Here is a 14,035-nt window from a genome sequence, read left to right as displayed (position 1 = left end):
GTAACAGTTCTCACACTGTGGATAATTAGCCCCAAAATTGTACTTCAAAATTTACAAATAATATCATCAAATGAGCAACTTACTTGCCTAATAGCACAAGTCAGTGGCTAAGACTCTCTAAATGCATTCCTATACACTAGAAATATTCTAAGTGTAGGACAGTTCCAGCATAAGAAAAAGGGTATTTTTCCTCATAAACAATAAAACTAAAAATTCCATGGGCTGGAGTGCGTGTTGAAGACAAGAAAATGAGGTTTAGCTAGCTTCAGCAATTAGAATATAAAGAAATCATTGAAGGCTCGGTGAAAATGAACTAGCCATAGATTAAATGAAAATGTCTGGAAAAAATGTTTAAGAAACCAACAGAATATGAATTAACAGGTTTGCCATTAATTTCTGATTACAATATTTTCTGACTTTTCTAGGATATCCAGAGTAAATTGTTGTTTGACAGCATCATTTCCTTAACATTTAACTTTTGAAGCACTGAATCCAATGCATTAATAATGCCTAAAATACTATTTGCAAATCCTACTAACTTTCCCATCAAGTGGTAGGAAAATCACAAATTTCACCTTTACCAAATCATAGTTGAAATAATCATTGAAGGACTTTCGAAAAGAAATTATTGGATTTCCTTTCTTGATAAAATGGTAAATTCTTCCTTTTTTTGTAAATTATAACTCACTTGTTTAACATGAGAATAAAAATTAGATTAAAAAGAGTATTCAGGTGGTGACATCACAACAACATCAAAAAATAAGTACCTCATATATTATTAACTTTCTCCGATCTCACACTGTGTTCAAATATCCGCAAAAGATCCACGCACAAATACTTTCTAATCAGTTTTACAAGCAAGGAATGCAAATCTACCAATATTTTTGGAAGAAAATCAAAATACAACCTGGGCTAATTGTTAAAATGAGGTCACACGTGGGTTTCTAAAAAAAACCCAGCTAGGTGGAATATTTTGAATCAGTAGCAGTATGATAGCAATGTTTGCATGCCTACATATCACCACCGAGTGATCATTAATTGATCACCATGGATTATCAAGGTTTCTATTTATCCTCCTTGGGTGTTGTGCACTTTCCAAGAAGAAAGCAAGCTTAATTTGGTTCTGAATATTACTAATCAATCAAGTAACTTATAGCATTGTGTTAAACTTGGAAAACTAAAGGTATATGAGATCATGCTATTCTGATAAATTGCTTAAGCTACAGCAGATTCCATTTCAGTTTGCCCAGTTTCATAATAAATGACGGAAGCGAATATTGCAGCATAAAATCTTGACCCACTCAAATAGTCATCAGCTGCAACGAATATTATACGAATACAGTATAAGAAACGGTGGCTTTCTTCTTACTTTCTCCAGCATGAAAAAGGTTTGGCATCAAGATTATATTTACTACAAACACTAATACAATAGGTAATACTTATGCATAAGTATTTGCTCCATACAAGATAGAATACTATATAAAATCAAAAGACGGCATGAAAAAATGGTAGCCGATTCAAGAGAAATATACTGGAATTAAGTAAGACTAAAGTAATGCATGTATATAGTTTTTGCCTTCTTGATAGTTGTCCACAGATTTTTTGCACATGATAAACCAGTAATGACATTTTAGAATCAATCACACATTTGCGACAATAGAAATCACAGACGGTACCCTTCTTGGTCAGTTACAGTATTTTGAACGTTACGAGTAAGTTCATCCCTTTATCACACATCAGGTCATTTTCACAAAGAGGGATAAACTTTAATTGAGCAATTTACCCCAGTTTAAACATAATGCAGTCTTTTCTACATTACAAGAATGTTTTCATACTCTAATGAATCCCACCTTTTAATTCAAATAATTTGATTTCACTAATAAAATAGAAATGATATCACTAACAATGAATTAAGGAATACATGTAATTCTGAGTGTTGGCCTCGCATATCATGTTTCAATATCTTACATAAGGCACAATGGGTTCATCAAGAATTTAACGATGTCTATAAATTATCTTCATCATAATAATCTTTTCAGGTAGACAGCAAATGGAATTTTTGTTTTCCATGATTGGAAAACATTATTAACGCAGAATCTTCACTTATCTTCACATTATCACATGCAAGGTATACAAGAGTTTTCAACCATCTACACACATAAATTAATAAGGAAATAAAAGGATTCCAAAAGTAGGCTGAAAATTTTCATTACGCTGTAAAAACTAACATTTTCATTCAAAGCATTCCTTTTAAGTTTCCTGTTTTCAAAGCACATTTTTAATCATGGAGTTATTTTTTGTGGCACTGAACGACATAGTTATGGTTTTACCTATGCTGTTTCGTTTCCCTTTACCTAAAATACTTATCACCTCATCCTAATCTCCATAAGATGAATGCAATATTCACACCTACCACCCTGGATTTTTCAGCATCAGCAATCTGATTATTGCCCATTATGAATTTTGCTGGAATGTGACAGCCATCACATAAATAAACAAACACAGTGTAGTGACATGACCAACAGGGACTTCACAAAACTATGATATGCATTTGCAGTCCAAAAATATTGATCATATAATTACCATTCCTGATCTCTTATTAATTTTTGGAGGAACAAACACAGGATATTATCATCAATTCAAAATCATGCTAATTAGGGGATCACTGATCGAACAAAGGCCTGTGAAACTAAGCCCAAGTGCTCCTTTTTCATGTTCCAATGAATAAAAATTCAAACCACTATTCTATTGGTGGATATAGTCCCACATTTAAGGAAGTAACACCTCCATTGCTGTCACATGGAAGACTGCTATGCACATCCCGATCTTAACCCAAATTGTGTACATAGCTTATATGATCCACATTATACTTGGACTAAATCATTAGGACCATCATAACATACGACTGCATTAGCTATACTTTAATACTGACCACTGCTGATGACCATCCAAACAATAGGTTCCCTGGAATTATCCAAAAGAGCTAGTGGAGATGAACGAAATATCAACATGGTGTCAATTTATTGTCATACCACAAAGGTCTAGTTACTTGATTTGGTTGATTTGTCTTGGGTACAGTTGGCTGGTAATGTAATCCTAGTGTGCAGGTGACAAGGAATCTTGGCTGGGGCAAGTGAAGAGTGAGGATTTGACAGGATGGCATCACACCCACAACACCTCTCCTCTCCCCTCTCTCTCATTTCAAGCAACTTCTGTGCTTCACCAGCACATGCACTGACAATTTCAACATACTGGATCATCTATAGTTGACAAGAGAACTTCCGTATTCCACACACAGCCACAGTTGGCCAGTGGGAGAGTTAGCTGGAGGAGAGAAAGGGGGCACAATAGGCTGGTATGTATTATACAACATGTGTTAACCAAGCAGTTAAGTGTTTCTCCTTGCTATTCATTTCTGCACTCGAACAAATGCAAAAGAGTACAGAGAATTCTTTGCGTACATGAGAAACGAATTCTGGGTTAACAAGCAGGATCATCCAAAGGAAAGATTGAAGAATTCTCCCACTTCATTACTCACTGGTCTGGTGATACGAAGCATTAATTTAAAAATCTGTGGAAAATGCCAGAAGAGTAACTATGAGGGAGCCAACAGCCTTATGTCTGTAAAGTCTACACCATTTATTCATAAGCTTGATTTGAGACATCTGTTTCCACCAGTGAAATGTAAAACTATTCCATCACCACGTGTAAAATGCACCTCATAGTCAACCTTCCCTTTTTGCCGGTTTCACAACTAAAACTGTTCCGGGTTGAGGGAACCTCCACTTCCTATCCTTCAAGCATAGCTAGATTTTGCATAAGAAGAATATTTGTATCTCCATAACGTTAGTACAAGGACAATCTTCCATCAACCTCACTATGAAGTAAATGATGATCATATTTCAAATAGAGATATCGCATGTGGCATAGCGAAGCAAAGTAAACTTTCATAAGAAAAGACGTCTGCTAGCAAGAGCATGACATCCCTACACAACATCATGTAGCCATGACAGAATGCTTTTAGGGATTTTGAAAGGTCTGATCAATCCTGGTCCCCTCCTGTGCTCTAGCAAGTGCGACACCTGGGTTGTCATTCCTAAAGGAAATCCTAATAGTTGCAGTACTCCACTAATACAACAGGAGCTGTAACTGGGTCTAACAAAAGTGGGAATATGGCAAATGAAGAAACCATTCATCATATTTGCTGAACTTTGCATAACCCCCAATGACGATGAGGCCATCGGCCTATGGAGACAAACTTATCTGCCTCGACTAATCTTTGACAGATAGCAATTGTGACTCATATCTCTTTCGAAAATCAGATCCACATAAATGTGCATTCACTAACAAATCCTGATTGAACACTTATATTCTACCAACATAAGCATGGAGGGATTATTCAAAATATAAATGAAAACAAAAACAGTGAAATTAGTTGTGCGGTTCTACGGTCTGGACGCACTGGAACTTCCCACTTCTACCTCTCGAGCTGATCCCTACCGGGGCTGCAAGCATCAACAGCAATCCAATCTCCAGAAATCTTCAAACAAGTGCATTTTCAAAAATCAAAATGATTTTGAGGTAAACTAAATGTCGGTGAGCCTTAGAACCATGCCTTGACTTAGACATTCCCTGATGACTCATTTTAACAAATCCTTGCTGAAATATGTACACCATCATGTAAATTTGCCCAGAGACTTCAAAGATACATCAGAAATTACTTTTAGCAGGAATCCAACGATGTAATTTTATTCCATATGATTATTATTTTCAATTTTTGAAAGCATTCCTTCTCATGAGCACTGGTCTACTGGGTTAAGGTGTATTTTTTATGGGCCCGGACATACACATTTGCATACTCCAAAACACTGACTAACACAACTGTAAATATTTTATAATACTTAGAATATGTGAAAATTAATATTGTTAAAAACTAATTCCAAGAAACTGCGGGAGTTGCCGCAACAGTAACTTTTAATGGAGTCATCTGTTAATATGCATCTGCTAATAATTCTGGTGAAGGCAAATGATTTTTACACTCTCAAAATGTTGCAATGAACCTTGTTAAAAACTCTTAAAAATATAACTTCCATAAATTTTTATCAAAAGGATGTGCTGTTTGCCCAGTAAACAGTTATGAAAATACAAAACCATACACAACTGAAGATCTCAGTATTTAGAGACCTTTAAATTGACATCCCTCTCCTGCACATTTCATGAATATATACCTATTATACTGTTGGCCAAGTTATTTGCTTCCTTAAAACACTACTAGAGTTTCAAGGTAGTTTCACAAAATGGCAATGAAGTAATAGATCTTTTACATTACACAAGGCTTTATTCATTTTAACATCCAATAATTTAGGGCCTGAAAAAGGAGGGACATAATATCCTTGTCTCTAAAAATCTTTTAATGAAGCAACAACCAATAAAGCCACACAATATAATCTTGTACAATGAGGGCAAATTATAACTGATGCTAATCAAATTAAGATTTCTATGGTATTGGATGGGATCAGGCAACAACGTAACATTCCTTAGCTTTACCAAACAGCCAACAATACATTAATCTTATAGTATTTTGAATACTTTCTTTTCATAGAATAGGCATACGCTTTCCCTCTCCATTTCCCACCTACCTAACTCTCCAACTCTTCTGGTCTCTTACAATTTCCTCCGCACATACCTTAATGAGCATGAGTGATATTGGACCTACAGTATTACCCCTCTTCCTAACACTGCCCAGCTATCTGCCTCTGAGTAGTCAAAGCAGGCACATTGTGAGATGGGGGCCTACTGGGAGATGGATGGCTGATCTCCATACCATTATAGTGGTGTTTTCGTCCCTTGTTGGCAAGCTCAGACACATTAAACAGGGGTTGGCACAATCGATCAACGAGTTTTAGTGCTTGCGGCTCCCGTTGAGAACCCCCCTACACCAAACCAACAATCAATCCGTAATACACTCATTAATTCTACCCAATTTACTCCATCAAATCTCTTTTTGAAATCTACAAAGCAAACATAGACATTCTCATTTTACCCATTGGTTCCTTTCCATTAAATACCTCATTACTATACTTCATCACACACATCTGCGAACTTCCTGGAATCAAATTGATCATCCCCTAAGTAATCAGTCACCCACCCTCTTCATACTCTTATTGATGATTCAGAATAGCAATTAACATACCAATCCTGACAAGTGCCAATGGATTTGAGCAAAATCAACTCGTTCCATAGTCCGAACATTTGGCTACTTCCCCTTTTAATGAAATCTTCTGGCCAAATTCCTACTTCATAAATGCTATGCATGAATCCATTAACACTCTTATTTATATATTTTCCTAAACCCTTAAGTAACTACACGAGGATCAATATTACAATACAATATTTATGAATACCCCTCATGGTCTTTTTTATTTCTATTCCCTTAATGCATTTTCTATCTCACCACTGAATTATGTTTGCATCGTATAGTTTGTCCATATATTCCATCCATCTCTCTTGTATTTCCCCTGGTTCAAAAAATATTCCTCTTGACTTACCCTCGATTGCTTGCGAAGACTTCCTTCATGAAAAGGCTCTCACTTTCCTGTAAAAGCACATGAATCCCTCCATTTTCCCCTTCTTCCGTGAACTCTCCAAATCCTTTCAATGTCTTCCACCATACTTTTTTGGCTCTACTACACTCCTGACTAAACTATTTATCTCCTATGCACTTCCTTCTTCCCAATTCTTAGTTAATATTTCTATTCCATTTCCATCACCCTCCCTTTCCATTCCCTGCCTTTTTACATCTACATAATACCCTGCAAGCCTTAAGCGGATAAAATAATACTTTAAAAAATAACATAAAATAACGCCTGAAACCATCGATTATACCCCGCAAGCCGTCGCAAGGGCATGTGGCGGGGGGCATTTAGCATGTCTATAACCAATGGTTTCCTTGTCCTTTTCTTATTAACTATGGTTTCATTGGTAGGTTAGGATATTCCACTTTTGATTTATTCCAATTTTTCTTTTAATGCACTAGTCTTCCAGTCTTCAATCAGAATTTTTTCTGCTGCCTCATGCCTCCTATTTTCCTATTGCCTCCTGGTACTTCTTTCTTTCCATTCCATTTCCTTACATATTTTCCCTGTCTTATCCTTTTGAATCAAACATAACACTTTATTATTACTGAACTATGATCAGAATCTGCATGCACTCCATTGAAACCGCAAACTGATCACTCTGTTCCTTAATCTGACCCTAACTATTACACAGTCCTGGTGATATCTTTCTGAGTCCACTCACATTTTCTATGTGTACTCATGTCTGCTGTGGTGTCTAAACAGGGTGTTTGTAATAATTAAAAATTCAAATGAGTGTAAACCAAGAATGCATGTCGAATCATTGACTTCTGCAGAACTTAACACTGTTTTCTCCCTGTGGACATCTCTTGTTCATAAACTGTGGTACGTGACACATCCATCTTCCCTTTAACCACCACCACTTTCCAAGCCCCCATAACTATCAAATATTTCCACCAAGGGACAAAAGCCATTTAAATTTAATAATTGAGTAAAAATATACATACCCTCATATTGTTCACCATCAGTGAAAGCAAATTCAGGAAAAATCCTGGCTTGAAGCTATTTCAGGGACTTATTTCTTTTCTACTAATTTCCTCCACATGCTTCTGCAGCCTCAATCACAAGGGTAACACCATCACCTATAGGCTTGGGTGTTTGTAATTGTCTTCAATATAATGTGCAGGGGTTGGAGGGAACAACGGACTCAGAAGTCTCAATCTCACCCCATGGAAGTCATTAAATAAATTAAGTAATTATTAACTCTCTAACACTTTCACCCATTCCTCATCAATGCCCTGGCTGTCCCAATAAATCTTTTAACTCTACCATCTCACAAGGTGTGGTGCTTAAACACCCTGCCTCTCATCATAATCAAACCAAAACAGTAAAAAAAGTATGGATGGGTATTATGCTGAACATCTTGGATCGCGGCACTTGGAAAACCACAGCCCCACGAGAGGTTTGTACTAAGTTTAATAAAGGGCGTCCATACCGCACATTTCCTGGGCAATACAGAGACAAGTTTATTTTTCAATCGCGGTCTCTTCCGGCAGATTTACGTCGACCCGATTAGATCGCCGGTGGCCGCCGCCGCGCTACGCGCCAGCTATCCCCAAAGTCGCAGGTTCGAATCCTGTTTCGGTCATGGATGCCGTGTCGTATGTTGCCAAATAAAAGATCTCCTTTGTCAAGATTTTACGGTGAGACTTGAACCCCAGTGTCGGGAGTACGCGAAGAACCAAAACACTACCACTACCGGTCTATTCCAGTTTTTTTCTAACACGCTAAAATTGACGAGACGCATTCCTCACGTACCCGCTCTTAAACCCGTCGTCTCACACGCTTTACGTCTAGCGTAGCCTATGTAAATAATGGGACCGGTTTGATTCAGCTGCTAGCGTAACCAGCTTCTCCAGCGCACACGGGGTTCAATTACCCGGAGGATTTTATTCAATGGTATTCCAGCTCCCACTCAGTGCGGTGGAGTACTTCCACGCTCCCCGCGCCGTCCGTCGAGTGGGACGCCACTCCGTTCGACCCTCGGGCGAGTTCCCCTCGCCCGAGCCGACCGCTTCGCATCGGGATCCCGCCTCTCCTTCCCTTTAGCCCTTCGGACTCTCTCCCACCACATCACGCTTCCACACGCACCTACTATCTCGCGCGACGCGTCGAACGCACTCGGTCCCACACAAATCTATAAGGTTCATAATTACTTACTCGGGAAACCAGAGCTTGCCTCAGAGCATTTACAATAATTCCTCCCAAACAAAAATCCGTTGTTATGGAGCTACACTGTTGCGTATGTGAATGAACATCTACAGAACCCAGAATTAATGAATATTAATGACTTTTACAACAAATACATTGCAATGACTCAATTATGAATCTTTACAGAAGATAAAACTAACTAGACATGACATGAGGTCGGTTGTAACCGGGCCGATCGAAGACTGGTTTTAAGTAGATAACCGCAGTTGGACGGGGCAATGACATACAAAGTCACTTTAACACCACCGCTCACCCAATTCAAAATAAAATTTCAACGGAAATAATCGAAAGGAGAAATTTTCCCATTGAGCCTACTAACGGCTAACTTGCGATACACGATGAGCTCGCGTTATGCATGCTCTTTTCAAACGGCGCGCCAAACATCCGACGAAATGTTACGCGATCACTGCATGATATTGTTTAAAACAGATTCAAACAACAAATGATTAGAGACATCGTTCTTCCAAATGGGCAACGATTGCGTTTGGACGTTGAGAAACAGAAGATGACCACTCTATTATCATAAATGCGAAGTTCGTTGTGAAATTACGCCCAAAAAAAGTGAGTAGCATATAACTGACGAAAAGTTTGTTGCCATCAAAAGTACGGGGAAATAACTAGTAGACACGTGCATAGTATTTCAAGCGATAACGTAACTGTCAGGAACGAGTGCCAGTATTTTGTTACAACAGCTACCAGTATTTTGACCAGTGAAGCCAAATAGCATTCCGCTGGGTCCCTGCCTCTTACATGTATTTAGTGAAGTAGGGCTGTTAACATTTGCTCGAAATACATCACCCGTAACGATGATATGGCATGCATGCTCACTGCACACGTTAACCGCTAACAATCCCACATGCAACATCAGTCTCATCCATTTTCCTAATAATTCTGACTTTTCTCATCACGGCGGTCCCCCCTACACAAAATAAGCCCTCCCGCGTTCAAACCTCGAGAGACACGACTTCCACTGAATCTCCTTCAGCCCATCTCAAGACGCATAAGCCATCTAAACAAAAATACTGAAACAACATGAAGCTCTTCATACTACGTATAATTAGGTTTAAATTTGATTTTTGTCTCTTACATTATACAAAGGGGCGACTTGTGATCGAACTTTTCTCAGTAAATGGATCCCCTTAGATATATTGTAGAGAACGCATAGTTTAGGGCACACAATATCCGTTGTATGAACGACAACGTCCACTGCCCGACGCGTGCACCTACCCTGAGCTACATCTTCCTTATGTCCTCGTGATGCCGAGGGCACGTTTAAAACATTCCCACAATGTGAAGCAGGAATGCGCGCGCAGTCGCTACGTGAGCTCAAAGAGGCGTATTTTACCGAAGACCTCCGCATTTCGTATACACCGACGCATATTAACTACTAACGAAGGTATCCCTATGAATTACAACCAGAAGGAAAGCGTACGAATACGTTTTCCGTCCCTTGCCGAAGAAGCCCTCACTACTTACGCGAGCCACGCTTGGACACCGGGGCGACGTCACACGTTTGAGGAAAAGAGTGAGGGGAAGAGGCGAGGTACGGGGAGGGTGCCAGAGAGAGAGAGGGGGGAGGGGAGGGATCGAAGCGCTTGGTGGGGTAGGCCGCCGAAATACTAGTTTTTCGGCAACGGGGGTCCTCCTTCCCTTTCCTCTTACTTCTCCCCACCCCACCTCCCTTTCGTGTCACTTCCCCGACCCCCTCCCTCATCGCAATTCAACTACCTGTGACGAAAACAAACTCGCCTAAGAGCTGGAAGGGTACTTGGTATCAAAGATGGGGGTGTGGTCCAGCGGCAACGAAACTTAAAACTCATCTCTCCCTAACAGCGTATAATACCCTCGACCCCCACTCCACTGTCTCTAGCCCCACCTCAAAGAAATTGAATCGCAGAAACATCCCTGGCCGACAAGTATTCGCGAACACGCCCACAGTTGTGTCCTCGTCCACACTCAACTCACTGCCAGTCGCTTCCGAGTACGTATGGCAGGGGCTGGGGGGGATATTTAGCTATTGTCATTAATTAACTGTAGGTGAATAGGAAGCGTTTCATAAAGAATGGGCGTGAGACACCGGGAAGGTTTCCAAATAGTTTGGGGGAGAGATAAGTTTCTTGAAGTGGTGGAAAACTGGGCGTGGGAAGGGAGTATTTCAATCATCAGTGCGGAGGTCATGTCCTATGCCTGGGAAGCTAATAATCGGTTGCCCAAAAAAAAGCATGCCGAGAAAGACAGTTCGAAAAGGGTCTTAAGCAGACTTGCTTGACACGAAGCAAATATTAAAAGAGGCAGTCAAATTCGGGCGAGAAATGCCAAAAAAAACTGCAACCCACATCACGCGAAGTACTAGCGATGAAAACGGTTTCAGTGACGAGACAATGAAATAACGCTGGACGAATTATGCAATGAATAAATGCCCAAGATTAGAATAAAATTCAAATCTAATATAACGATGATAAACAACAGTGACATAAATATTCCTCCCATTCATAAAAATATATGGATATGAATGAACTAAACTGGTTATTCTGCTTATCATTCCATTTAATTTTCAATGAAAAAAATCTCACAACCAAAACGTTTGAGAACGGCCTAAAAGTATATCCTGATTGTTCTATAATGAAAGTCGATTGGCTACCACGAGTATGCGATACACCCTAAATTATGCACTTTCAAACGCATTTAAATGCGTTATTATTCAAACCGTCCTCATCAACTAATTCGCATAAGAATTTATAAAAAGAATTCCCACTAATTTATTTACTGGTGTGCTGGGGCAAACCTTGGTTAAGTTACAATTCGACTAAGGAACGAGGCAAAGGAAGTAAGTCTTCTTACTCGGCACATTCTACACGATAATCTACGAATACTTAATGGCACATGGCCTAGTGCGTCTATCGAAAACTTTACCACCGATTGGAGGTTATTTACGAAATCTCCGAAGGGTTCCTCGTTAAAAAAAAAATCGCTTTAAAACCACGATACAGAAGTACCTTCATCCAATGAAGACAAAAGTAAACCTAAGTAGCTTTCACATACCTCATTTCCCCGATAAACTCGTTACAAAGAAAACTACTTTCAAGTCATTAACCTTGAGAAGAACATATTAAATAAACGCTAATTAGAAATACCACAAAACCAATCCCTTGAAAATAACGACCACCATAAGAAACTAGGCAATGTACCCAATAACGTTTACTTCTGCATATTAAGAAACGAATAAATATCCTTAACACAAAATGTTGAAGTTACCTAAACGTACTTTCATCCTATATCTTGGACTGGATCTAGGATTTATGGATAATAACAAATCAAAAGTCGGAATTACACATCGTCAAGATGTTGAAATACATACGAATATTGAATTCCATTCTTGTAATATCAGTGCCCATGTATCATGCTGGATTGATTTAACAATTTACCGACCGACAGAGCAAGAAAAGACGCTACGCAAGGACCTAGGTCTGATTAGGACATCAGCATTGTTTCATGACGAAACAAGATATGAATAGATTAATTTGAGGTACAAACTGAAATGAACTGATCTGAATCAGTGAACCATTATTATAAAATAATAGCGACTGGCTATGCAGCAATAATGATATTAAACGCATAACACCCATTTTTATGTTAAATATTTAGTATAAACTAACCTTTCCAGGTGACTGGGTAGGCGGTGGTCCCGCTCCAGGTCCACCTCCAACAGGACCAGTAGTCCCTCCACCCGAGGAAGGGATGGCTTGCTTAACAACAGGTACACTCATCATCTTTGAAGACACTTGGATAGGTTATCGTATGTAAAATACTCCAACCCAATTACTGCCAATGAAAAAGAACAATTACCACACAGCAGAGATTAAAATGGTGAAATACATAGCATTAAAAACTTGGGGTAAATATTTGATGAAAAAGTATTATAAAAAGGCCATTTCCAATATGTTATTGGGTTACTACCTCCCCAGAGAGCACCATTTAAACAATAACAGTAAATAATCACAACGTTTTCAACTAATTTGACATAGAAATGCATAAAAAGTTAATGTACCTTCAAAAATTGAAACTCGTGTTTCTTCACAAACAATAATACTCTTTTCCCTTAAGATATAAAAGTTTTAAATCGCAAATACTTTAATTTTACGAAATATACACCAACTTACATCAAAATACTATTAAATCTGCCTTTACATTCAAAGAGTCGAGAGAAAGCATGCGGAAATTGTTCGTCCCGGTTCGACACCGACCGGACTCGGCTAGTTTGTATACTAAAGCGACGCTACGGAAGAACTTAATTGCAAATTAAAAATTACGCCAAAATTTTCCATAAAACTCTTTGGAATAGCAAAATACTACCCATCGCGCTAATGAAAACATATTAGAGCATAATAGCTTAGATATAAACAATGATGTAATGATCGCAATAAAACAGAAGAGCATACAATGTTTTGCCCCCTACCGAATCGGTCCAATATAATTTGTCACTTAAATCGCTTCAATAACCTGATTGCAATCAATATACTTCTAAACAAAATAAAAATATCACTTGCACAGTAAAGTCAGTACAGTGAGAATGCACAATAAGAAATACATACACAAAGTGTTTGTTTACGCCAGCAATAGTCGGCAGGATCCGGGAGAAAAGCCTGCCTCCTCTGCCGTTGGTTGAAGAAAATACTCCTCTATGATTGGCTTGTGTGAGAGTATCTTGAGCACTATAAACCAACTATAGTTTAAATTGTCTCTTGGGGCGTAAATTGGGAAACAATTTCAGTTCAAAACGCAACACTCCTACAAATTCACTGTGTCCTTGAGTATAGATGAAATTTCCGCCATAATGTCAGAATTTTTGCTTTCTTGCTAGTTACTTAGATGGCGTCCTTTATTTCCCAGGAGCCACTGCGAGAACAAGTGAGAGACGCCAAGCGTTGAATGAATTAACGCGGCCATGTGACGTCACAAAACCCAAGCTGCTTCGCGCCACTAATTGTGACGTTTTGGTGGCCTCATGGATCACTACAACACGCGGGAAAAGATTGATGTTTTTCATGCAGGCACAAAAATTAATTTTCATTCTACACATCGACTTTATTTCATTGTTTCTTAATGAGCCTTATATCCTTTGAAAAAATAAATGCGTTAATCACCAAATACCATGAAAATAATATATAAAAAAAACAGTACACTCGATA

At 38.8% G+C, this 14,035-nt stretch overlaps 1 protein-coding gene across 3 annotated transcripts in view; it reads right to left on the bottom strand.

Moving 5' to 3' along the window:
* Positions 1–13,707, bottom strand: part of LOC139691368 (uncharacterized) — a 37,095-nt gene extending 23,388 nt beyond the window's left edge. For all 3 annotated transcript variants that reach the window (XM_071589154.1, XM_071589155.1, XM_071589157.1), the window contains exons 1-2: positions 13,439–13,707; positions 12,503–12,668 (exon numbers count right to left, since the gene is read on the bottom strand). In XM_071589154.1, the coding sequence (XP_071445255.1) occupies positions 12,503–12,616 (114 nt within the window). In that variant the 5' untranslated portion in view covers positions 12,617–12,668; positions 13,439–13,707. The remainder of the gene's footprint in view (positions 1–12,502; positions 12,669–13,438) is intronic.
* Positions 13,708–14,035: the final 328 nt, after the last annotated feature.

Source organism: Hetaerina americana, unplaced genomic scaffold (genome assembly GCF_022747635.1).
Source record: "Hetaerina americana unplaced genomic scaffold, ioHetAmer1.1.p SCAF_33, whole genome shotgun sequence".
NCBI lineage: Eukaryota > Metazoa > Arthropoda > Insecta > Odonata > Calopterygidae > Hetaerina > Hetaerina americana.
The sequence above is the reverse complement of the archived record's forward strand: the minus strand, read 5'-3'. Positions and strand labels throughout refer to the sequence as shown.